The sequence below is a fragment of the Punica granatum genome, chromosome 3 (genome assembly GCF_007655135.1).
Source record: "Punica granatum isolate Tunisia-2019 chromosome 3, ASM765513v2, whole genome shotgun sequence".
NCBI classification, from domain to species: Eukaryota; Viridiplantae; Streptophyta; class Magnoliopsida; order Myrtales; family Lythraceae; genus Punica; species Punica granatum.
The window spans coordinates 30,207,471-30,231,136 of NC_045129.1; the positions used below are offsets into that span (position 1 = coordinate 30,207,471).

The 23,666-nt window shown below is 38.2% G+C and overlaps 2 protein-coding genes and 1 non-coding gene across 4 annotated transcripts; 2 read left to right on the forward strand and 1 right to left on the reverse strand.

Moving 5' to 3' along the window:
- The first annotated feature begins 1,366 nt into the window (after positions 1-1,366).
- LOC116199405 (E3 SUMO-protein ligase SIZ1) lies at positions 1,367-10,744 on the forward strand. Of its 2 annotated transcripts, XR_004155531.1 has the most exons (18): positions 1,369-1,623; positions 1,763-1,850; positions 2,472-2,552; positions 2,890-2,932; positions 3,662-3,731; positions 3,877-4,039; positions 5,113-5,246; positions 5,596-5,664; positions 5,861-5,948; positions 6,038-6,113; positions 6,390-6,463; positions 6,689-6,796; positions 7,722-7,880; positions 8,014-8,118; positions 8,198-8,278; positions 8,366-9,593; positions 9,869-10,190; positions 10,281-10,744. XR_004155531.1 is itself a non-coding variant. In XM_031529742.1 (17 exons), the coding sequence occupies exons 2-17, from the start codon at positions 1,827-1,829 to the stop codon at positions 10,006-10,008; spliced, it is 2,643 nt and encodes an 880-aa protein (XP_031385602.1). In that variant the 5' UTR covers positions 1,367-1,623; positions 1,763-1,826; the 3' UTR covers positions 10,009-10,144. The 2 variants fall into 2 exon arrangements, 1 of the variants encoding a protein (XP_031385602.1); XM_031529742.1 differs by lacking the exon at positions 10,281-10,744 and having other exon boundaries at positions 1,367-1,623; positions 9,869-10,144.
- Positions 10,745-11,078: 334 nt separating this feature from the next.
- TRNAK-CUU lies at positions 11,079-11,151 on the reverse strand. The gene has a single exon. It is a non-coding gene; the product is annotated as a tRNA-Lys (tRNA).
- A 7,903-nt stretch (positions 11,152-19,054) lies between these two features.
- LOC116199580 (isovaleryl-CoA dehydrogenase, mitochondrial) lies at positions 19,055-23,470 on the forward strand. The gene is made up of 15 exons (XM_031529986.1): positions 19,055-19,315; positions 19,803-19,886; positions 19,984-20,041; positions 20,414-20,538; positions 20,622-20,666; positions 21,090-21,138; positions 21,240-21,349; positions 21,491-21,567; positions 21,669-21,719; positions 21,813-21,877; positions 22,346-22,500; positions 22,586-22,626; positions 22,713-22,767; positions 22,982-23,038; positions 23,185-23,470. The coding sequence occupies exons 1-15, from the start codon at positions 19,202-19,204 to the stop codon at positions 23,329-23,331; spliced, it is 1,233 nt and encodes a 410-aa protein (XP_031385846.1). The 5' UTR covers positions 19,055-19,201; the 3' UTR covers positions 23,332-23,470.
- Positions 23,471-23,666: the final 196 nt, after the last annotated feature.

Consider the following 23,666-nt stretch of genomic DNA (forward strand, 5'->3'; position numbering starts at 1 on the left):
GGAATATTTTTTATTGTCTTGCAGTTGAATTATATGCAATTAAGTATTTTTTCATTTATGCATGTTAATGTAATAATATTTTATTATCCATATACCTGTAATATCATATATTTTATATTATCTATCTATATATGTTAAATGTAATCATCTTTTATGCCCAAAGAAAAAAAAACGTAATCATCTTTTATTATCTATGTATATATACCTGTAATATTAATTTAAGTACCAAATATATCAAATAGATATATCGCTATTAAAATTAAATTGGTCCATTCCAATTATATAACATAAAATACTATATTATCTTTGCTCTTTAATATTATTCATTATTGATATTTCTAATAATTTTATAATTTTTTGAAATATAATTCAACTTTATATTTGTACCAAAATTTTCTGGGCACCGCAAGAATTATCGCATAGTGAATGTATATAAAGTACATCAACAGCTACATACACCATCGAGTATGCATAATAACTAGGAAACACAACAAATTATGAGGGCAAGATTATAAAAATGGATTATGATGACAAAAAAATATCACTATTGTCCTATGAAAATGCAAATAATAATATGTATTTTGATATGTAGTATGAACAATGCTTGAGTTCAGTCGACTGAAAATTCAACTATGCCCATATACAAAACATTTACTTTTGATGTATAAAAGTAAATGTTTTGTACTTGAGCAGCCGATTGAAAATTTCATGATTGGTCTCAAGAACTTTCCTATGTAGTATATATGAAGAGTGGGTGATAGTGCGTAGAGGTTAGGCTATAATAAATTATCTAATAAGTGAAAAATAGTAGACAAATTGAATTTTCATGTCTTATATTTATAAGATACTTTAAATTTGAAATTTAATTACATATACCTTGAGATGCTTCTCAATTTTCAAGATTTCTAGAAAAATTTTATTATTATTAAAAAGTTAATTTATAATTATCATCTTTTAGATTCTAATTTATTGTTACTATTTTTTTTTTTTACATATTGGACCTAATAAAGAGTACGGAATATATCGATTTCAGAGGGGCACCTCTTGCGTAGACAATATTATCAAACGATATCGAACGAGCTAATCGTAAAGTAGCTGGAATTATGCGAAAGAAAGAAAAAAAAAAAAAGAGTAAAAATAACTGATAGGGACATTAGAGCCACCTAGTTTGACTAAATGGTGTTACTGACGTGGCAATACACTGGCCGCTTGAAACACCTGACGTTCGGTGAGCGCTGCCGCAGAGGAAAATTTCTGTGCATGAAGGAATTCATTTTGCCCTTTTCTTCCTTCTCCTTTGGGTTGAGGGTTAAAAAAGGCGCCTGCGGAAAAGAAAAAGGACGGCAACAACGGCGTTGATGACAAGGCAGAGAGCTGCACACGACCGCACCGGAACAAAACCCGGACTTGATCCCGTCAAAAAATCCCATTGCATAATCGGCAATAGGTCCGGACAATTGCAACTGGAGGATTTGATTACTGGGTTTCGGTCAAAAAGCAGCTCAGAAACTGATGAGAGGAGGAGGAGGAGGAGGAGGAGGAGGCGTTAACACCCAACCCTAATCGGCTGCTCCCCGACCTCCCGGCGTTCGTCTCCCGGTCACAATTCGACCTCCCTCTCGTGTAAGAAGGAACCATTTCATCTGCAATCGGTGCTCCTTTGCCGATTTCCCAGCTGCAAATGTCGATTTCGTGTTCGTCGGTGGTTTTGTTTGATCGAAATTTTGTTGAATTTTGTTTTGTTTGCTGCTCTTTTTCTCAGATCGATAGGTTCTGGAGCTGATATATTGAGGTTTTTGGCCCCGTTGGCGGTTGAGAAGTAGGAGATGGATTTAGTTGGCAGCTGCAAGGTAATTGTGTTTGACATTGGAATTGAGTTTTTGCTCGGCAGTCTGAGTTGCTTGTGAGAATATAGCTGATAAAGTAGCATATAATTCATCAAAATTCCATGCTCTTTTGAGTTCGTAGTGTGAGTGGAAGTATATCAGGGCTTTGATGTAATACTGGATTGACCTCGTGATTGATCAGAGCATGTTTGAAGCTAGGGAATTTACCTATGATGGTGGATATCATCAGGTTGTAAATTGCGGCACTGCATCTTTCAAGTTGATGATGTCAGATTTGGGCGCAGATTCTCAATGATAAATTGCTATACCACACTTTTCTTACTTGCGTACTGGGCAAAAATCTTTGCTCTAGTTGTTTGCTAGAGTTAGACCTAATTCTATTGGAGCTCAATGAAGACTCCCTTTTCAATCATTTATATCAATACTGATTGTTTTCCATTTCATTAGGCCCTTTATCCTCTTTATTGTTATATTGTTGGTTTTCTATGTCTTTGTATGTGGTGCAATTTGTGGAAATAGCTCTTTATGCTCCTTCAAACTCATTCACTTTTTCTTGTGTTTTTGAACCAAATGGAAAAATCTTTTATATTCCATATTCATGATGATTTGAAATCATCTTTGCAGGACAAGCTACTACATTTTCGTATAAGGGAGCTCAAGCATGTTCTCACTGAGTTGGGTCTTTCAAAGCAGGGGAAGAAACAGGTTAGATGCAATTGCTTGTACTGCTGTAAGCTTGCAGTTTGCTTCCATGAGCAAGAATTGTCACCTCTTTTGTCTTGGATTAAAAGGGTTGCTTGTGGTATGGTAGAGGAGTACCATCTTATAGTCTCAGGCGGTGGTGAATCTTTATTATTTTCTGATGTTGCTGGGAAATATCAGCCTTTTTAGAATAGAAGAAACTGGAATGGTGTCAATACGTGATGCTTAAAGTTAATGGTGTTTCATCCTTGTTTGGTTGAAGTTTTATTCCCTTATGGAAGAAGGCTTTTGAATATATGGTTTAACAAGTATTTACATTCTGTTGATTTGTTTCATGTAGGATCTTGTTGACCGGGTGTTATCTGTTCTCTCAGAAGAACAAGGTGAGTATTAGAGTTTGTAATCTTTTTGAGAAATTAGTTGGGGCCATATTTATTTCAAGGACAAGTTTCTTAGTTCTTTTCTCGTGTTGTCCTTTTTTTAATTGTCATAGATGAAACTTTTAGAAACCACTGCAGAGAACTGTTAAACTTTTTGAGCCCTATAGTGTTATGGCGAGTGCAACTAAAGGTGGTTTGTATTGTTGTCCTAGATGCATGGATCAAATGTTTCAGGCTGAAAAATAATTGTATCCAATAGATTTGCTTCTTTTCTTTTTGGCCAAAATAGATAGCTTCTTTCGATCTATTGCTTGCTCTCTTTCGATCTATTGCTTGCTCACAAGAATAACTTGGCAAGGTTATTTAGAAACTGGTGTAATATTGGTTCTCTTATGACGATATGAATCATGAGACAAGGACTTTATAGATGCTTGCAAGTATGAAATATGAGTTTGGTTTACGCTCTTGTTTTTACATATTAGGCGTTAATCAGTATTCTTATATTATGAAATTCATTTGCAGATTCAATGCTCTAAAAGAATTTTAAAATTACTCCTGATTATTTCTCTTAAAGTTTCTGTGATTTGCTTGGGTCTTGTGCACTCGTCCTTGCTGTTTCTTTCTGTATTTGTGCGGACCCGTCGATAACTTGTTATATTCATTGTGGATGGTGATCTCCTTTTTTTTTTTTTCAAATACTTATATGATGTAACACTATAACTTTATGTTTAGTGTCAAGGATGTGGCAGAAGAAGAATATTACGAAGGAAGAGGTTGCAAGACTTGTGGATGATATTTACAGGTTTTTCCCTATCTGTCTGTGCAATTTCGTTTTGTTCATGTTGGTCGGTTGTGTGGCTTGGGTTCTGGACTTGAATTTGCTCTCTTTCTTCCCTTTTTCTAATACTTTTTTGATTGACATGCTTTCTTTTTCTCTCTTGTTTCAGAAAAATGCAGGTATCTGGAGCCACTGATTTAGCATCAAAGGGACAGGGTGCCTCAGATAGCAGTAATGTGAAAATAAAAGGAGAATATGATGATCCCTTTCGGTCAGATACCAAGGTCAAATGTCCTTGTGGAAGCTCTTTGGAGACGGATTCAATGATCATGGTGCAGTTTCTCTCTTTCTTACAGTGTCTTCCCCTTAGTATCACCAGTGTAGATTGCTTCTGCTTCTTGTTCTGCAACATGACTGAGCATCTTTTTGTCTGAATTTGTGGTTCGACTTGTTTTGCAGCAGAAGCTCTGCATCCTATCATCATTTTATTTTTTCTGTCATTTCCTTACAATGGTCTGAAAGTTTTCATTTTTTTTTACTGTTTGTGCTGAACCATTTTATTTGTGGAGCTTCTTTGATTTGACCTTTCTTGGTGTCGCTTGAGGGATTTATGTGTCAAGATTTATTCCTTTTGCCTAGATAGTTCTAGGAAATAAATACTTGTCTAGGACCTAGCTGAAAATTCTGTATTAGAAGCAGGGAGTTGAAAATTATATCAGGGCATATAGTTGTATTTACTTGCTGATTCTTTTGTTGCTAGAAGTTGCTTTGGCATTGAACACTGTGTATCTCTATAAAGAAGTAATGGGTACTGATGATTGAGAAAAGGAGTGAGTTCATGGCTACCTTTGCAGAATGAAAGAATTTCTAGGGACAGCTTGGTGAAGTTTTAGCAGTCTTTGGGGGACTCGACAGTAACTCCCAAATTCTTGGTTGTGCCATTCAGGTGCTGAATTAAGTCTTGTATGAAACAGCAGTTGATGGCATGGGGCAAGCAGCCTGTGTCTTGTTGAGGCTGAAAAAGGGAGAATAATGTATGAGTAGAACTTAAACTAATTTCTTCATGCCACTGTCTCTTTCTATATTAGGCGATATTTTACATAGTAACAATTCTTTAGGTTATGGTAACATCTGACAGCCCTTGGAATTCTACATGCTAACTAGAATATTTCACTGTTGTTTACACACTGTATGCATTGGTGTTCTTCTAGCTCGAAGTTGACACACTGTATGCGTTGGTGTTCTAGCTCGAACAATGTATCCTTCTTAGTACTTTTATAACTTATAATTAAATTTAAGTTACTTGGATAATCTTTGTTGCCCTTCCTTTTCTTTTTCCCCTGGCTTTTACCCCTAATTCTTGTTTTCTGGCTCGTTCTTCGGGCTCTTCTATTTTGGCTGGCAGTGTGAAGAACCAACATGCCATGTTTGGCAGCATATGAGCTGCGTTTTAATTCCTGAAAAACCAATGGAGGGCAATCATCTACCTGTTCCTGAAGTATTTTACTGTGAAATATGTCGTCTCCATCGAGCAGATCCGTACGTTATATTTCTTTTCTTTCATGTGCTAATATCATTGCTTTGTTAATTATTGTGTTTTCTACTTAAAAAAGATATTTTTGCGATGACTTTCTGTTTTGATATGGCTTTTAGCTTCAGGTTTGCTTTTGCTTTGAAAAAAGATGTTGCTATATTATTTTGGTCATAATCCAAGTTGCTCCTTTACATGATTGTGGAATTAGTCCATTTATTTTGGTGTGGAATGTAACTCATATATTGCCTGTCAGTTTAATATCGAATTAAGCCATTTTCGATATGTAATGATTTCTGAATATATTCTTTGGGCTATTCTAGAAATTTCCACTCTGATTTGGTCTCATCTTTGCAGGTTTTGGGTGACTATGACTAATCCTTTGAATCCTGTTAAGCTTCCTGTTACCAGTATTCCAACGGATGGGTGAGTTTTATGTTGATGAATGTCGAAAGGAAGTTACTGTAATTTGAAGATATTTGGGCTGTGTAATTACACAATATAAATGTGGAAATGAGTATAAGCTTTTTGGCTTTTGGCTGGTTGTTTTTATTCAAAATGAAAGCTTTTGAGACCGGATATGACTTCTATTAGATAATATACATATATATTTAATGTGCAGCGCAAATCCAGTGCAAAGTGTAGATAGAACTTTCCAGCTTACTAGGGCGGACAAAGACTTGCTTTCAAAACCGGAATATGATGTTCAGGTCAGTTTATTTTTGTCCTCAACAATATGAAGTTGAGTGTGGTGTATTGATCTCATTATTATTAATCACGTGCTTATGTTTCTACTCAGGCTTGGTGTATGCTCTTAAACGACAAAGTTTCCTTTAGGATGCAGTGGCCACAATATGCAGATCTGCAGGTCAATGGTATGTCATTTTGCAACTCATACTTTACTGGCAGGCATGTTACAGCACATGAATGTCTTGATGTACATGTGCATATAGTTTAGATCATCTTCTTTACAAGCAATTGTGATTGTTGAATCCATCACTGCAGATGTTCCTTTTGCCTTCCTTGTAGGGGGCCTTCATTTGTTGTAGTATTGAAGTTCTTTTATTTCCCTTTGATCTCTTGAGTGATGCTTTGATCATAGTAGGATTTTTATTTGACATTATTTTCCATTTTTTGGTACGACTCAACAGGAATGCCAGTTCGTGCAATTAATAGGCCTGGCTCGCAGCTGCTTGGGGCCAATGGTCGTGACGATGGTCCAATTGTGAGTTTAACCCTGTGTAGCAAATTATCTATTTTGTATGGCTGTTTCTTTGTGTAGAGCAAACCATCTTTCCATAAAGTTCTTCTTTGATGTGGATCTCTACCTTGTTATTCTGCATGAGTTTTGCCTCGGTGGCCAGTTCATGTATGTTGCAATTTTTTAAGCTATCAAGTTTTCTTCTTCTTACAAAATGCTTATTACATAATGTTTTGGTTGTCTTCTTAGATAACACCATGTACAAAAGATGGAATCAACAAGATCTCCTTAACAGGATGTGATGCTCGGATCTTCTGCCTGGGCGTCAGAATTGTTAAACGGCGCACCGTTCAACAGGTTGCTTCATTGGTTTCTCTCTCTTGTTTCTTTGTCGTGATTGGATTTTTCCTTTTTCTTGTGCTATTGCTTGCTTGGACGGTTAATTTGGTTGTATGGGACTTTGTTTGTGGTGCTGGCCATGCCCTTCGACAGCTAGAGTGGAACCTAGAGCTTCTAATTAATGAACTCCTCAAGTCCGATGTGTCTCGGAGGATGAAAGACATTTGCATTTTTGATGGTATAACACCACTCAAAGTCCAAGCTATTAGTTTCAAATGAAAATGGCGGATATGGTACTTCAGTTCATCCTTTATGTCCTACGGGTGGGTCTAGAGTGATTTCTTGGGTGCCAGGATAGGCTGGCTTTAGGTACTGATATGCATCTCTCCATAGCTTTTTGAGGCATTACAAGGACAAAATGATCAGTCTATGTCTTCACTGTAGATGTCACATTCATGAATATCAGGATATAGCCAGGAAGCTGGTATTTTTTTGGTGTCTTTTAAGTCAGAATGTCTAAAGTGAAATCCCATATCAATAAAACGCAGCTGGTCAGGTTCTATGAACTTAGATATTTGTGTTTTAGTGGATCTTTCTCCTTGGTATGACTCCTGGAAGTGAGCTCATTATATCAATTTTTGCATTTTCCCCAGGATTGGTTGTTGAAATCAACAAAATAATGCAATAGTATCTCCTTTGTACAATACTTATGTTTAATTAATCGCCCTGAGCCAAGAATGTTGAATTTCCTAACTAACTGGATACTCCAGGTGGTCGTCTTGATTTTTATTACATCTTTAATGGAATGGAGGTGAAAGAGAGGGAAAGGGGCAAACACTCTCCTGCAGATCCTCAAATTGAGACCACTATGGTTTCTACTATGCTAACGTAGCTTCTTTTTCTTTTTTCTTCTTTTTCTTTTTTCTCTCTGTGTCTCCTGCAGATCCTCAATTTTATACCTAAAGAATCTGAAGGCGAGAAATTTGAAGATGCTCTTGGGCGTGTTTGCCGTTGTGTTGGTGGCGGGGGTGCAGCAGATGCTGATAGTGATAGCGATCTAGAAGTTGTTGCTGATTCATTTGCTGTTAATCTTCGGTGTCCTGTAAGTTTTCTTGCGATTATTTTACAATTATCTCATATAGTTTTATTGGGTGTCTTCATGTCTACGAGTTGAAAATTTTGTGTGATTGAGTTTACTTCTGGAGTTGATTGGTTTGTTGCTTTTGGTGTTTTAGATGAGTGGCTCGAGAATGAAGGTTGCAGGTAGATTCAAGCCTTGTGCTCACATGGGGTGTTTTGACCTCGAAGTTTTTGTGGAGATGAATCAACGCTCCAGGAAGGCAAGCAATTGATTAGGCAAAGCTTTCTTTTCCATCTTGTCACCATGTCTTATTAGTAAATATGTGGTTGTGGTTGCAGTGGCAGTGTCCGATCTGTCTGAAAAATTATTGTTTGGAGAACGTCATTATCGACCCGTACTTCAATCGCATTACGTCTATGGTATGACATCCAGGACTTTTTGATATGTCTACTAATAGCATTTAATTCCATGGGAAGTTGATGGTTTGCTCTTTTAATTTGGTGCAGATGAGACACTGTGGAGAAGATGTTACGGAGATTGATGTGAAGCCTGATGGTTCTTGGCGTGTAAAGACGAAATCCGAAAGTGAACGGAGGGAACTTGGAGATCTGAGCCAGTGGCACCTCCCTGATGGTACTCTCTGTGTTCCTGCTGATGAAAAAGTTCTGCCGAAGGCAGAATTTATGATGCAGGTAAAGCAGGAAGGAGGTTCGGACGGTCATTCCAGATTAAAACTTGGAATAAGGAAGAACCAGGATGGTATGTGGGAAGTCAGTAAACCTGATGGAGTGAACAATTCTTACGGCAATAGATTGCAAGATAAGTTTGAAGATCACGAACCAAAGGTTATTCCTATGAGTAGTAGTGCTACCGGAAGTGGCAAAGAAGGTGAGGACCCAAGTGTTAACCAGGATGGGGGTGGGAATTTCGATTTTTCTGCTAATAATGGTATTGAACTTGATTCCGTTGCTTTTAATGTCGACCCTATATTTGGATTGGGTGAGCAAAATCCTGTTGCAGCTGCTGGGGACCAAGAGGTTATTGTTCTTAGTGATTCAGATGATGATAATGACATACTAATATCTTCTGGGAGTGGCTACAAGGGCAATCAGTCAGAACCCAGTGGAATAAATTTTCCCCTAGCCCATTCAGTTATGACTGATTCGTTTGAAGATCCTGTCCTTGGTAATGGTGGGAATTCATGCTTAGGACTATTTAATCCCAATGATGATGAGTTTGGGGGGATGCCTCTCTGGCCATTACCTCCAGGGTCTCAAGCTGGACCTGGCTTTCAATTATTTACTTCAGATGGTGATGTCTCCGATGCTATGGTCGATATCCCACACGGTCCAATAAGCTGTGCTACGACGATGAACGGCTATACTATGGCCCCAGATGCCAACATGGGACCTGGTGCACTACTCTCAGATCCTTCTATGAACCGGTCAGACACCCAATTAAATGATAATCTGGTTGATAACCCGTTAGCAATTGGTAGGGATGATCCCTCTCTTCAGATTTTCCTTCCAACAAGGCCTTCTGGGACATCTGCGCAGCCCAACATGAGAGACCAGGCTGATATGTCGAACGGAATACGCACTGAGGATTGGATCTCCCTAAGACTTGGGGGTGGGGCCGCCGGTGGTCATGGTGATTCTGGAGAAGCCAATGGCTTTAGTTCGAGACCGCAAGTTCCCTCTGGAGATGGCGCCATGGATTGTTTGGCTGATACGGGTTTGTCCTCTTTCACCTGAAGTTTGATATACTTGATGCTGAATGAACTTCTAAGTATATGAAAGAAAAGCATGCATTATTGATAGGGTTAAAGATGATAAGAATTTTACTGATATATTTATATATATGTAAAATATAGTTTCTGGGGAATTTTTTACATTCCGAAAGATATTCTACGAGGGGAAAAGTGGGGGCTTAAGGTACCTTTTGGCTCTGGAGCTTAGTTATGAGTCAATTTTCGAAGAATAAAGGGTTCTTTTTTCCTCTAATTGCAGCTTCATTGCTTCTTGGAATGAATGATGGAAGATCCGAGAAGGCAAGTAGACAGAGATCGGACAGCCCCTTCTCATTCCCACGGCAGAAACGCTCTGTGAGGCCGCGGTTGTACCTCTCTATCGATTCGGATTCCGATTAGAGGATTGTTTAGATGCAGTTTTACTTTCCCACAATTCATGTATACAAAGGATTCTCCAGGTTGGATCTGATGATCGAGAGCTCTTCATGCGGACCCAAACTCAGTTGTTTTTAAGAGTCCGAGATTGTTGAATTCCCATGAGGCTGATAGTCTGGTCCTAAAGAAGTCGAAATGAACTCATGGTGAGTAATATGGTCCAGTGTGTCAAACTCTGTGCGCCCATCTCTTCTTTCGGTAAAAGCCTTATGCTTCTCTCTCTGTTGGGAGTACAGGTCTCTTGCGCGGCATAGCTCGACAATGACTGCAGGTCTGGGCTTCAGGTAAACTGTACAGTGATAGCAAAAAGCGACTCTGAACAGGTTTTTGATTTCGAAATCAACTGGGATGATGCAATTAGGAAAAAAGTCCTCGCAGAAAGTTTTTGTGCAGTGTTGAGGGCTTGTACCTTTGTAAATTAATTATAATTGTTATTAATTTTATACTTGGTCTCCCCCTAATTGATGGTGAAGGACAATAGTATGTATTCACACCTTCTGTACATCTCTGTTGGAGGAGCCTCTTTTTTCTGTTCCGGATGTTTACTGTCCAGACTGAAATCCCCGCAATGTTCGTATGGTGGTTTACTGGTTTGCTTTAGGTATTAAAAGAGCAACAAGATTGATTCTTAAGTGATTATGTCTTATGACGATGTGGTTAACAATAATAAGCACTTGCAAATTATGGCATGTTACTTGCATGATTGATGAGCCTCGTAGCGAGTAGTTTATCTGTTTATTAGCTTCGTAGCGAGTAGTTTATTGCAGTTACATTGTTATTTTTCTATGGCAAGTAACAATTTAAATCTGAAGATTTTCTCTGGTCTAATAGCTTTTCTATGCTTAAGTGAAAATCAATGTGGAAAATGAGCGTATAATAGTAAAAAAATGAAGAAAAAAGAATATTGACGAAGGCGTCTTTTTATGCTGAAGATAAAAACGGGGCCGTATATTAGGGAAATGAAAAAAATAAAATCATCGAAAAAAGGGAAATAGTAAAAAAAAAAAAAGTAATAATTAATAAAATAAAATATGCGCCCACCGTGGGGCTCGAACCCACGACCACAAGGTTAAGAGCCTGGCGCTCTACCGACTGAGCTAGACGGGCCTATTGAACATAACACAATAAATAACATAATTATTGAGAAATATTCTAGATCGTGCCGTATTAGCACACAACCATAATGCATAAACAAGTCCAACACAATATCTTCAGTGCAAGACATCACCATGCTACCACGATAATAACTTTCATACAATCATGAAACCAGACAAATGAAATAACTAAATTATCGAAAGTACTTATAAAATTAAAAGAGTAAGAAAATACAGATAAAATTATAGAAAGAAGAATAAAATAAAAATACACAACAATTACAAACTTGAGTAGGATTGGACTACGTCAAGTTTTTATTTTGGCTCCAGCTTCTTTGAGTCGAGTTTTTCAAATATATAAAAACCCTAAAAAAATTATTCGAGTTAAAAATGGAACCTAGTTTTTCTATTTACTCTTGACTCGATTTTTTCAGTTTCCTGTTTTATATTTTTTTACTCCCGTCATTCTGGATATATTGAACCTAAAAATCATTATTTTTTTACTCTGCAATTAGAAATTCGATGCTATTTCCAGAAGAGAAAAAATAATGACATACTCTCGCGATTGTTATTCATTTTATATTATTTTAATATATTTACTTTATTTTATTTTTATACTTTACTCAATTGCGATAATGAAAATAAAAGAAAGAAAATCTGTCTCTGAATATATTTTATTTTATTAGACAATTTAAAATTATAAAATATATAATGATTTAAAAATATATCTAATCAATATATCTAGTCCTAAATGTTCACACACTCTCATATCTTCCTACTGCTAATATTATTTTGCATCATTAATTTGGTCGTTGATACTTTCATTATATGGCTAAAAATGAAGATGTAAATGAGTTGCTTATTAAAAAAAAAAAGATGTCAATGAGGTGCTTATTTAAAAAAAGAAGATGTAAATGAGTAAACACATCAATCAATAAATATATATAACATATAAAAGCATAAGAGCGAACTCGTGGGATTTCTATTTAAAAACTCTCAGTTCTTGGTGAAATATCATTGGTTGCTCGGATTAACCTTTAATCGTTCTCTCAGCTCGTGGTGGATCGTCACTTTCAATCCATGTAACATGCATGGAGTTCTCGGTACCCCAAAGAAAAATTAATATATCTCTTCTTCTTTCTCTCTATGACGTTTCCAAATCATCTCTTATTTACTTCTGGGGCAAGCCAAGAAATTATGCTCTCGAGAAATCACAAGAGACCGTTTACATCTCTTCTTCTCTCTATGACGTTTCCAAATCTTGATTTCTTGCTTGCACTCGTATGGTATTTCATTCACATCTATTTGCTTTGTCGCAATTAAACATTGCAGATTCGGATTAGCGATAAGTTTGCTTCCATTAGAGGCCCCGGCTCCTGCCGATGAACCCGATTTTTCACAAGAAAATCTCCGTCTTCATTATGTTCAAAACGGGAAACCTCTGCGAGTTGGTGATCATGATCTTAGAATATTTTTATGTGGTACAAAATGGCAAGACCTCCATATTCCATTACTGCCCAGATATTCCTATGATAAAGCCCAAGCCTAATTTTGAGTTGATTACCAAGTAAGACGGCAATCCATAACTTTTAAATAGTAATTCTTAGTTATTTTTCTAATTTGTTGGGGGTGATAGTAATTGTAACATCCATATATTCTCTACTTGAAGTATCCAAGGACTTAAAGTACTTGCTTTGGGTTTATTGGGCTTCGTTTCTTAGTGTTGTTCAGTCCACTTATATGGGATCATTTTCTTTTCCGAAGTAGAGTGAATCGACTCAATTTTGCAACAATTTCTTCTATTATTTTGTTGTTAAGTTTTTGATTCATTAATTTCGATAAATCACCTCCGATAAAAGTCGTGGCCCTGTTGTGCTGGCAGGTCACGGTCGTGGGGTGGTGGTGTTGCGTTTCAGAAATTTGATGATGGCTTAGCGTGGGTAAATGTGGGAATGAGTAGGTGATATTCTTTGTGTCTAGGAGGTGTGCCCCGAAGGCGGTGGCCTCGCGCCATTCCCGACAAAGTATGAGTCGGTGAATGACCCAAGGACGGAACACATTGCATTCTTGGTCGCGCGCGTAGCTCTTGCCCTTCACAATCCAAGATGAAAATCTCATTTGTTTTTATTCAAAAATATATATACACAATGGCTCACGCAAGCTTGGGCAACGGAACTAGTTCTAATAGCATTCACCAAATTCAAACTCTTATTAGTTATTATAATTTTTATTTCATTATACCAGTTATAATCGGGAAAAAAAAGGTAAGGGTGTGATATTTTTAGCAAAATTATTTGATTTTTTTTTTGTTGTCTCCATTGACTATCGAACTTAAAATTTTTTTATTATCAGACGAAAGCATGCGCCAATATCGTGATTATTTCAAAATCAAGGGAATATATTACGTGTTGTCCAATCCATTCCTTTTCTTTTGTTTCGTTTTTTTTTTCTTTTGGATAAATGTGGAAGTCCAATCCATTCCGATGACTTCGAAGGAAGCCGACAAGGGGAAAAAAAAGAAAAGAAAGAAGAATGTGATTTTCTCGATGTTCTTCACATATCGTGGAATCTTGTAAGACAGACAGTGATAACCGGTACGCCTTTGATTGGTTGAAGGAGAAATTGTCTGCTACTAAGTACTGCTGACATGTCTAAAAGAAAAGCTCTAAATGCGAGAAGGTGTAAAGTGGATTTATTAATGCGAAATTCAGATATGTTTTTCACTTTCATCCCAAACTTTCTTTTATGTTCAATGTTGTAAATATTTTTCATCGAACAAGGATTTTTTGATTAAAAATTATATGTTAAGAATATCTTAAATTTTATCGGGCTTACATGGGCTTGGACTCAACTTTCAACTCAAAAATTCAAGCTGATAAATTGTGAGACCAAATCTCATATAAACCATTATATTTTCTTTTTATGTTTTCAATATGGGATTAATTTTTCTCAATTGACTTTTATATTCCCAACAATCGCCCTCACGTAAAACCGTGTGGTCTTTCTCACCATTTGCCTACACGTGCCGTGTGAACCTTAACTATCCGCCCTCAACAACTTATCTCGAACCGATCTCTCCTCTCTTATGGACTCGGGCCTTAACTACCTCGAGATGGGCTTCTTCTTCCACACTCGGGCGAGGGGGGTCAACGACTACGAGCCGGGCTTCTACTTTCGGACTCGGACTTCATGGCGTGGTGTAGGCTCATGTGCATATGTGCTCCCATGATCATTACCATGGACTTTGATACCATCTGTTATGAAAAATTAACAGGCCTACTTCAGACCCGAACCCATTTGCAATCTAAAAGCTTAAACTTATGGGTTGCTAAACCTATGGATTTTCTCTCAATTTTTTCATTTGGGATTACCTCTAACATATGCCCTCACTATTCTCCATATAAGAGAGAAACATCCCAACAATTCTCCCCTTCCCGACTACTTGGAGGCTTCAAACATACCAACTAAATTTTGGCAAACATGTAGCTTCTCCTTATAGAGAGGTTTTGTCATCATATCAGCTCTATTCTCATCAGTGTGCACTTTGTCGAGCTTCACCAACTTTGACTCCAACACGTCTCTAATGAAACTTATAATCGATATGCTTCGACCTCGAATGAAAAGTGGGATTCTTGCAAAGATAAATGACGCTTTAACTATCACAGTACATAACATACCTCTTTTGCTTCAAGCTCAACTCCTGCAAAAACTTTTGCAACCACAACATCTCCTTGCAACCTTCGATCACCGCAATGTATTCGGCTTTCGTTATACACAAAGCGATACACTTTTAAAGCCTTGATGGCCATGAGATAGCTCCCCCTGCAAAAGTCATTAAGTATTCCAAAGTGGATTTCTGGGAATCGATATCTCCTGCCATATCCGCATCCGTGTAGCCTACTAACTCCGACTTACCCGTACCAAATTGTAAACACACCTTGGATGTTCCTCTGAAATACCTCAGGATCCACTTAACTGCATTCCAATGCTCTTTCCCCAGATTTGAGAGAAAACGACTAACCACACCAACAGAATGAGCTATATCTGATCTTGTACAGACCATGGAATACATCAAACTCCCTACAACTGATGAATAAGGAACTTTCTTCATCTCTTCTTTCTCTTTCTTACTTGTAAGGCATTGCTTCGAGCTAAGTTTAAAATGAAAAGCAAGTGGTGATGAAACCGGTTTAGCATTACCCATGTTGAACCGATCCAAAATCTTCTCGATGTACATCTCTTGAGAAAGCCAAAGTTTTCCACTTGATCTGTCACGAGAAATATGCATCCCAAGGATCTGCTTCGCCGTCCCAAATCCTTCATAGCAAAGGACTTTGCGGAGCTCTTTTCTCAAGTCTGCAATCTTGCTCATATCATGACCAACAAACAATATATCATCCACATATAATAGTAAAATGATAAAATTACCTTCAAAGAATTGTTTCACGAACACATAATGATCTGAAGTGGTCCGTGTGTAGCCATGGCTCAACATGAAAGAGTCAAACCTTTTGTACCACTGCGGAGATGCTTGCTTAAGCCCATACAAACTCTTCCTCAGCCTGCACACTAAATGCTCCTTACTTTTACTTCAGAATCCTTCAGGCTGCTCCATATATATTTCTTCCTCCAAGTCACCATGCAGGAAAATTATTTTAACATCGAACTGCTCGATCTTCAAATTTAGACTAGCTGTCAATGTGAGAACAACTCGGATAGATGACATCTTGACGACGTGCAAGAAGATCTCCTCGAAGTCAACTCCTTTCTTCTAGTTGAAGCCTTTCATTACTAGTCGAGCTTTGTATCGAGACTGTGAGTTCTTTGTCTTCAACCCGTAGACCTATTTGTTCTTCAATGCTTTCTTACCTTGTGGTAGCTTCACTAGGTCATATGTGTGACTCTCAGACAAAGAGTTCATCTCCTCATTCATCGCCTTCAACCAGTGCTCCTTGTACTCATGTGCCATGGCTTTGTCATAACAATCAAGTTCTCTCCCGTCAATCAGTAACACATACTCATGAGGCGGATATCTTGTAGAAGGTCGTCTTACTCTATCATATCTTCTAGGTAGATTATCTGCAGGCTCTAACTGCAATTGCGAGCTTGTATCATCCTCGATCACATCATCATCCACTTGAGGAATCTCACCCCCAGTCATGGTTTCGTCATACTCGGCAGGTACCTCTTCCACTCGATGTTCTACATCAACCGGTACGGGAATAGAGATCTCGTGAGGACTTCTTACTTTGGCATTCTCTAACTTCTGCAAATCCTCGATTGTCTGGTCCTCAAAGAACACATCCTTACCCCTGATGATCTTCCTACTATCAGGGTCCCAAAGCCTATACCCGAACTCTTCATGCGCATAACCTAAGAAGATGCATTGTTTTGCCTTAGCATCGAGTTTCAATCTTTCATCTGGAGGAATGTGAACAGATGCCCTGCACCCGAAAACTCTAAGATGTTTGTACAATACTTTCTTGCCAGTCTATACTTGCTGGGGTACATCTCCATCAAGTGCAACTGACGGTGTAAGATTAATAAGATCAACCATTATCCTCATTACCTCGCCCCAAAAGGACTTCGACAGTTTCGCCTGAGAAAGCATGCAATGAACCCTCTTAACAATTGTGCAGTTTATCCTCTCTACAAACCCATTCTGCTGTGGTGTCTTCGGTACCGTCTTCTCAAATTTAATCCCATGAGTTCTGCAATAGTTCTCGAAATGACCCTTGTACTCACCACCATTATCAACTCAGACACATTTCAGCTCCATGCTCGTTTCTCTTTCCACTACTACATAGAAGTTCTTGAAAATCTTATACACCTTATCTTTAGTTCTCATAGGATAATCTCAAATCTTCCTGGAGTGATCATCTATAAAGGTCACAAAATAGATAGCACCACCAAGAGAGCTATCTCACATGAAACAGACATCAGTATGCACAAGATTAAGTATATGATCGCATTTAGATGGATGACTTCTAACAAAAGAAACTCTCATCTGCTTACCAGCTAAACAGTGATCACAAGTGCTCAAGTGCATATCTTTAACGGGCAAAAACTGCTTTCTAACAAGAATTGAATACCTTTCTCGCTGATATGCCTAAGTCTCCTATGCCATAGCTCGATAGGATAATCCTTAGTAACATTAACCTGACCGGAGTGGTGCCTCACACGCAGCCTGTAGAGAGTGTCGGTCTTCTGACCTCGTGCCACAATCAACGAACCCTGGAGAGCTTCCATCTCCCACTGCTAAATTCGTTACTGTAGCCTTCATCAGCAAGCTTACTCGTCGAGATTAGGTTAAGGCGAATTTTTAGAACATGCCTCACCTTCTTCAGAAATAACTTGCAGCCAAGCTCGGTCTTTAGACAGAAATCATCAATACCAACAATCTTGCATGACTATTCATTCCCCATTCTCACATAACCATAGTCCCCGGTAGTGTAAGATGAGAAGAAATCCCGATGAGGAGTGACATGAAACGAGGTACCAGTATCTGTAACCCAAGTAGAGTCCTGACACGTGAGATTCACATAAACTTCATCACAAACAATGTAGGTCTCTCCATCAGATGCCACTGCTGTAGTGCTTTCTTCCTTCTTACTCTTACCATTGCCATTTTGATTCCTCTTCAGAGCTCTACACTCCCTTTTGTAGTGTTCATCTTTTCCACAGTGATAGCAAGTGACCCATTTCCTCGTCTTCGACTTTGATCTACCCCTCGATTTGTCACGTGAGTTACCATGCTTGGAAGATGAATTTCTGCTTTGACTTCTCATGGTGCTCATCGGGAGCGGGCACCTGCCACTGTCGCCATCTCATCCTGTTTGAGGTGGTTGGCGATCTCAACTGAAGCGGTTAGCTACTAACAAGGCCTCATTTTTTGTGAGCCCTATTACCCATTGAGGCTTAGGCCCTTTTTAAATTGAGTAATAATTCTTTTATTAAAAGAAGTGTCTATTTTTAAAGATATAGGATAGTAGTATGATAATTAAGATGAGTATATTTTAGGGGTTTCTACCCAAATGACTCATGGTTTACCCGTTTTGTCAAATCTATTATATATGTTTTTTTTTGTCAGATATATCTCATGGTTTACATTTTGCATCAAATTTATCTCGGCATTATTTTTTCTGTCGACATCTAATGGTCGTGCTGACGTTACACGTGGAGAGATAGTGGGGCCCACTTGCCACGTGGGCGCCACGTCAGCACGACCGTTAGATGTCGACGAAAAAGATAACGGCGTGATAGATTTGAAGCAAAATGTAAACCATGGGATATAGCTGATAAAAAAAAGTATATGATAGATTTGATAAAACGAGTAAACATTTGGTCATTTTAGGTAAAAACCCTATATAGTAGACCTTTCTAATGGATTAACAGTTGATGATTAAAAGTTAACCTTTTTATTTTTATTTTATCTATATGAGTTGATTCAAGCGGTTTAATATTTATCTTCCCTTAAATGAGGTCTCGGATTCGAGATTTGTGAATGAAGAGAAAACATGTTGGAAGAATTTTAACCTCTTGATGAGCCAATCCATCTCAAATTAAATTAGTTGGGGCTCGTTGAATTTTCAGATATCATATAATTTACCAAAATTATTGCACTATACAATCAAGTAAAATCAAATAATTTATGAAAAAGATTATGTAAAATTTCCCGAGATTGATACGAGTTACTTCAAACTTTATATAGCTTATATTGAAATTTATATAATTTACTCTGAATTACGTATAGTTTATATTATCAGTTAATAATTTATTAAGGATTCAGATGAGAATTCGATATAGTAAACTTAAAATAATTCATCTTGATTGTATAGTGCAATCTTCCATGTCACATCATGTAAGAGTAATGGGCTGTACTTGCACTCAAAATATTAGTATCATCATGGTCACGGATAGGACCCCATCCCATTGATGAACTTCCCAAGCATAAATGACAGCAGCGTCGTCATCTTCATCATCTTACCTTAACATATGACCGGACCGTGCTCATAAATTTGTTCCCCCTTCCCGTTCTCCCATCTCTCTCTCTCTCTGTGGATATGCAGATGCTGTACTCGGCAAGGAGGTGTTTACTGAGTGGCTCCTCCGTCAAGAACAAGCTGCAGCGGGCCTCCCTCTCCACCTCCTTGCTCTTCGACGACACCCAGCTTCAGGTCCATTCCCAATTCCCCTCCATTAAACTGCTCGTCTGTTCTTGCTGGGTCGGCAATTTTTGCTGTTAGTCAGATCCATTGCTTAATCATCTGTTTCAGAAAGGAAAAGGAACTCCTTTCCAAGTGTGTTTTTGTGGTTTCACTTCTGTACTTCCGGGGTTCTTGATCAATGGAACATAACACGGATAAAAGATATTGAGATGGGTTGTAGCTTAAAGCTGATAAAGACTCTTCCTCTGGGCGGTGATAAGACTGCATATTTACTGTAAGCAGCCAGGGGGTATATCTGGATTGATTAATCTATTGAAGATCACAAGGCGGAAAGTTTTGAACAATTAATCTGTTGCGAATTTTGGTATCATACTTGGCCGTTATGATAGTCCATTCTTTGATTCTAGTTCTACCTTGTGCTTTTGGATCGAACGCCGAACTGGAACGGTGTGTTGATTTCTCTTGCGGTAATTCCATTCCCTTCGATGGCTTGCAGTTCAAAGAGAGCGTCGCACAATTTGCACAAGAGAATATTGCCCCTCATGCATCGAAGATCGATGAAACCAATTCTTTCCCAAAGGTTGATATGCAAATGGGTTTTTGTGTAACCATCATTTTCTTTCCTTTTTTCTTGGTTGCCATTTATTTGCCTAATCGGTGCCATTTTGTCGTTGCAGGATGTTAACTTGTGGAAAAGCATGGGAGATTTCAGTCTCCATGGAATTACTGCACCAGGTAAGGCTGCCACTGATTGAAAGTAGCCACGGTTGAATCTATCCTGTGTTTAAAATCTAATGTCCTGATATTGGTGCTTTTGGATTGTCACAGTGGATATACAATTGCATCTAGAGTTCCTCTTTGAAGTTTTTACTTTTTCATATGGATAAAATTCCACTTTTTCGTGCTGCATTTTCGGTTTCTCTCAAAATAGCGAAAAAGTTTTCCGGACATCCCTATTGATTGCTCTTGCTCTTATCTTTGTATTGTTCCTGCATCATTCAATACATACAATTAGATCTAGTGACTTTAGTTCATCATTCATCTAGATCTTTTTAACTTCTTTGATTTTGCACTACCATCATCAAGATAATTATTCATTTTGTGCAGAGGAATATGGAGGACTTGGTCTTGGGTACTTGTATCACTGCATCGCGATGGAAGAAATCAGTCGTGCTTCAGGGTCTGTAGGACTCTCCTATGGGGCTCATTCTAACTTGTGCATTAATCAACTGGTAAACAATACAAACAGAGTGTTGTTTGCCAGAAATTCTGGCCTTTATTATCGTGGATTAACCTAACTATTATGGTTTTGCAGGTTAGGAATGGAAGTCCTGCCCAGAAAGAGAAGTACTTGCCAAAGGTTCTAGTTCTGTTATGTACCTTACAGTAACAGTGATCCTCTCCGTGCATGATTCCTGATATCTTCATGAAACAGTGAAATTCCACGAGTCCAAATGTTGTCTATATTAAATATATGAATATGCTGCTATCATTTCTTAGGGCTTGTCTCCCTTGTGATTTCGTCCCTCTGAGTTTGCTAATTTCCGGTTAAATGAAGTCACGTTGACATAATTGGTTGATGGATCCTCAGTCCCTTTTGGGTGACAAGAAAATTTGATTAGTTTAATATCCAACAATCCTCTATAGCCTTCCATATTTTTCACCCAGTGAGAAAAATTGAAAGCACAAATTGGTCTTTAGTCACTCTGTTTATTCTTATGCTTATCTCAAGTCACTGTTTATTGAGTCAGTTAAGCTAATTTTCTTCCTTCTTAATGTGAAGCTTATCAGTGGCGAGCATGTAGGAGCTCTCGCAATGAGTGAGCCCAATGGTAACTTTCCAAACAACTGTTTCACTTGTATCTAGTTGAGAACCTTGAGGATTATCTTTTTGCCTTTCCGTCTAATGAAAATCTCTTATATTTTTGTTCAGCCGGGTCCGATGTTGTTAGCATGAAATGCAAGGCAGATCGTGTAGATGGAGGCTATGTTATTAATGGGAACAAGATGTGGTGTACGAATGGCCCTGTTGCCCAGACATTGGTATGCTACTCATTCACTTTATTGGCTTAAAAATGATGAAATATGCAACTAAACTTGTTATTTCTTTTGGTTGTATCGTTGGCTTAATAATTCTGTTGAGTACTGTTACTCAGTTATGATTTTTGCATTCAAATTGGTCAGGTCGTTTATGCGAAAACGGACATTACAGCTGGATCAAAAGGGATCACTGCATTTATCATTGAGAAAGGAATGCCTGGGTACTTGTTTGTGATGGCATTACTGATCATAACTGATGTCTTTCAAGTTTATCAAAGCATATGACTGATTGATATCTGGAGATTTTGATCTGTGATTGCAGTTTCAGCACAGCCCAGAAGTTGGACAAACTCGGAATGCGTGGAAGTGACACGTAAGGGAGCAACTCTTTTCAATATCCTAGAGACGAATCACCCACTTTCTGCTACTCTTGTATCTTCTTACACCTGTTGTTTATCTTTTGCAGATGTGAGCTTGTCTTTGAGAATTGCTTCGTCCCAGAGGAAAATGTTCTTGGGCAGGAAGGGAAAGGTACTTCTCATTGAATCCATATCTCTGCAAGACCAAGAGGGATTTCATAACTTGAATTATTGCAACACTACGTGCTTAAGGAGAGACCTTCCTGATTCTACATATCTGCTTGGCAGTCAGTTTTCAGAAATTTGCTGGGTCTTTATAAAAGAATTCTGTAGATAAACATCCTCTAGAGTTCAATGCAATTAACCTCAACATTTAATCATTTTCCATTTGGAATGCGTAATAATTGAGTTGTTGTCTCCAATATATTCTCATGATCAACTCTATAAGAGTTGATTGTTGTCCACAAAAACCTTCAAGTTTCCTTCAAATTATTCATCCTAATGCATCTGAAAGACAGCTATAGAGGATCCCATGCGAGGTAGAAAAACAACATATATGTGATGCGAGGCTAGAAATCTTACTGCCTGCTGTTCTGGTACAATGATTCTTGATGTTCCCTTCACCTTCTTCCTCTTGTAGGAGCGTATGTAATGATGTCGGGGTTGGATTTGGAGAGGCTTGTTTTAGCAGCAGGGCCTCTAGGGATCATGCAGGCATGTCTCGATGTTGTTCTTCCTTATGTGCGGCAAAGAGAACAGTTTGGCCGCCCAATTGGGGAATTCCAGTTCATGCAGGTTTATTATTCTCAGCTCTCTTCTCGTTCATTTTGATAATGAATGCTTATCTGAAATATTCTGTATCTCAAACCTGTGGTTGCAGGGGAAAATTGCAGACATTTATACTTCCTTGCAATCTTCAAGGTGCAGTATTCTATTCGTCAATATTATAAATTCCATGTAATTGATGTTCATGGAGCTTTACTTGAGGGTCTACATATGCTCTTCAGGTCTTATGTGTATTCTGTAGCAAGAAACTGTGACGGTGGAAGAATTGACCCTAAGGTGGGCATTCATTCTCTTTCTGTCATACTTCCGAATTTGTGCTCTATTTCATCATTTTGTTATAATGTCATTTGTCTAATCAATGATCTTTGGTCCTGAGTTACTTGTTATGGTTGTTCAGAGTAAGCACGATGTCTGCAATCATAAATCACATTTTAGCAACTCATTGAGCATTTTTAGTTGTTTGAAATTACGATTCCGTGATTACTTCCAGGACTGTGCTGGAGTAATACTGACTGCAGCTGAAAGAGCTACCCAAGTTGCTCTGCAGGTGACGCTATTCTTCCGTGCTTCTCTCTCCCCATTTTATTATCTCATTCGGTTAATCAAACCAAAATCCATCTTTATATTAATGTCGTTATATAGGCTTTCAGACATGCTGATATCGTCCTGGTATCTGTTTAATGCAAATTGCAGGCTATACAGTGTCTAGGTGGTAACGGCTATGTGAATGAATACCCAACTGGCCGACTTCTTCGGGACGCTAAATTATATGAGATCGGGGCTGGGACGAGCGAGATTAGGAAAATGATTATTGGCCGAGAACTCTTCAAGGAGCAATAATGAGAAGGCCCGCTTTCTTCTTTTCAATATCATCAAAAATCTCTTTCCAAATGAAAATACAAGCCCTGATGTACATTGTGCTTACTGGAGTACAGCCCAATCAATTATAGTGACGATAGTGCTTTTCAACTTGTTCCGATCTTGATGTTTCTTTTCGTAACTGAGATAACAATCACATATCGAGCAATACCCGAATCTTGGATCCGATCCCAAATGTTTATTGCCATCGAGTTCAGTTTCCAAGCGAAGACTGGAAGGTCATAACTCCCCTCAGAACTGACCCTATTTCGTACTTTGCAGAGGTCCCCGGGCCTTAAATTTATCATCTTTGTGTG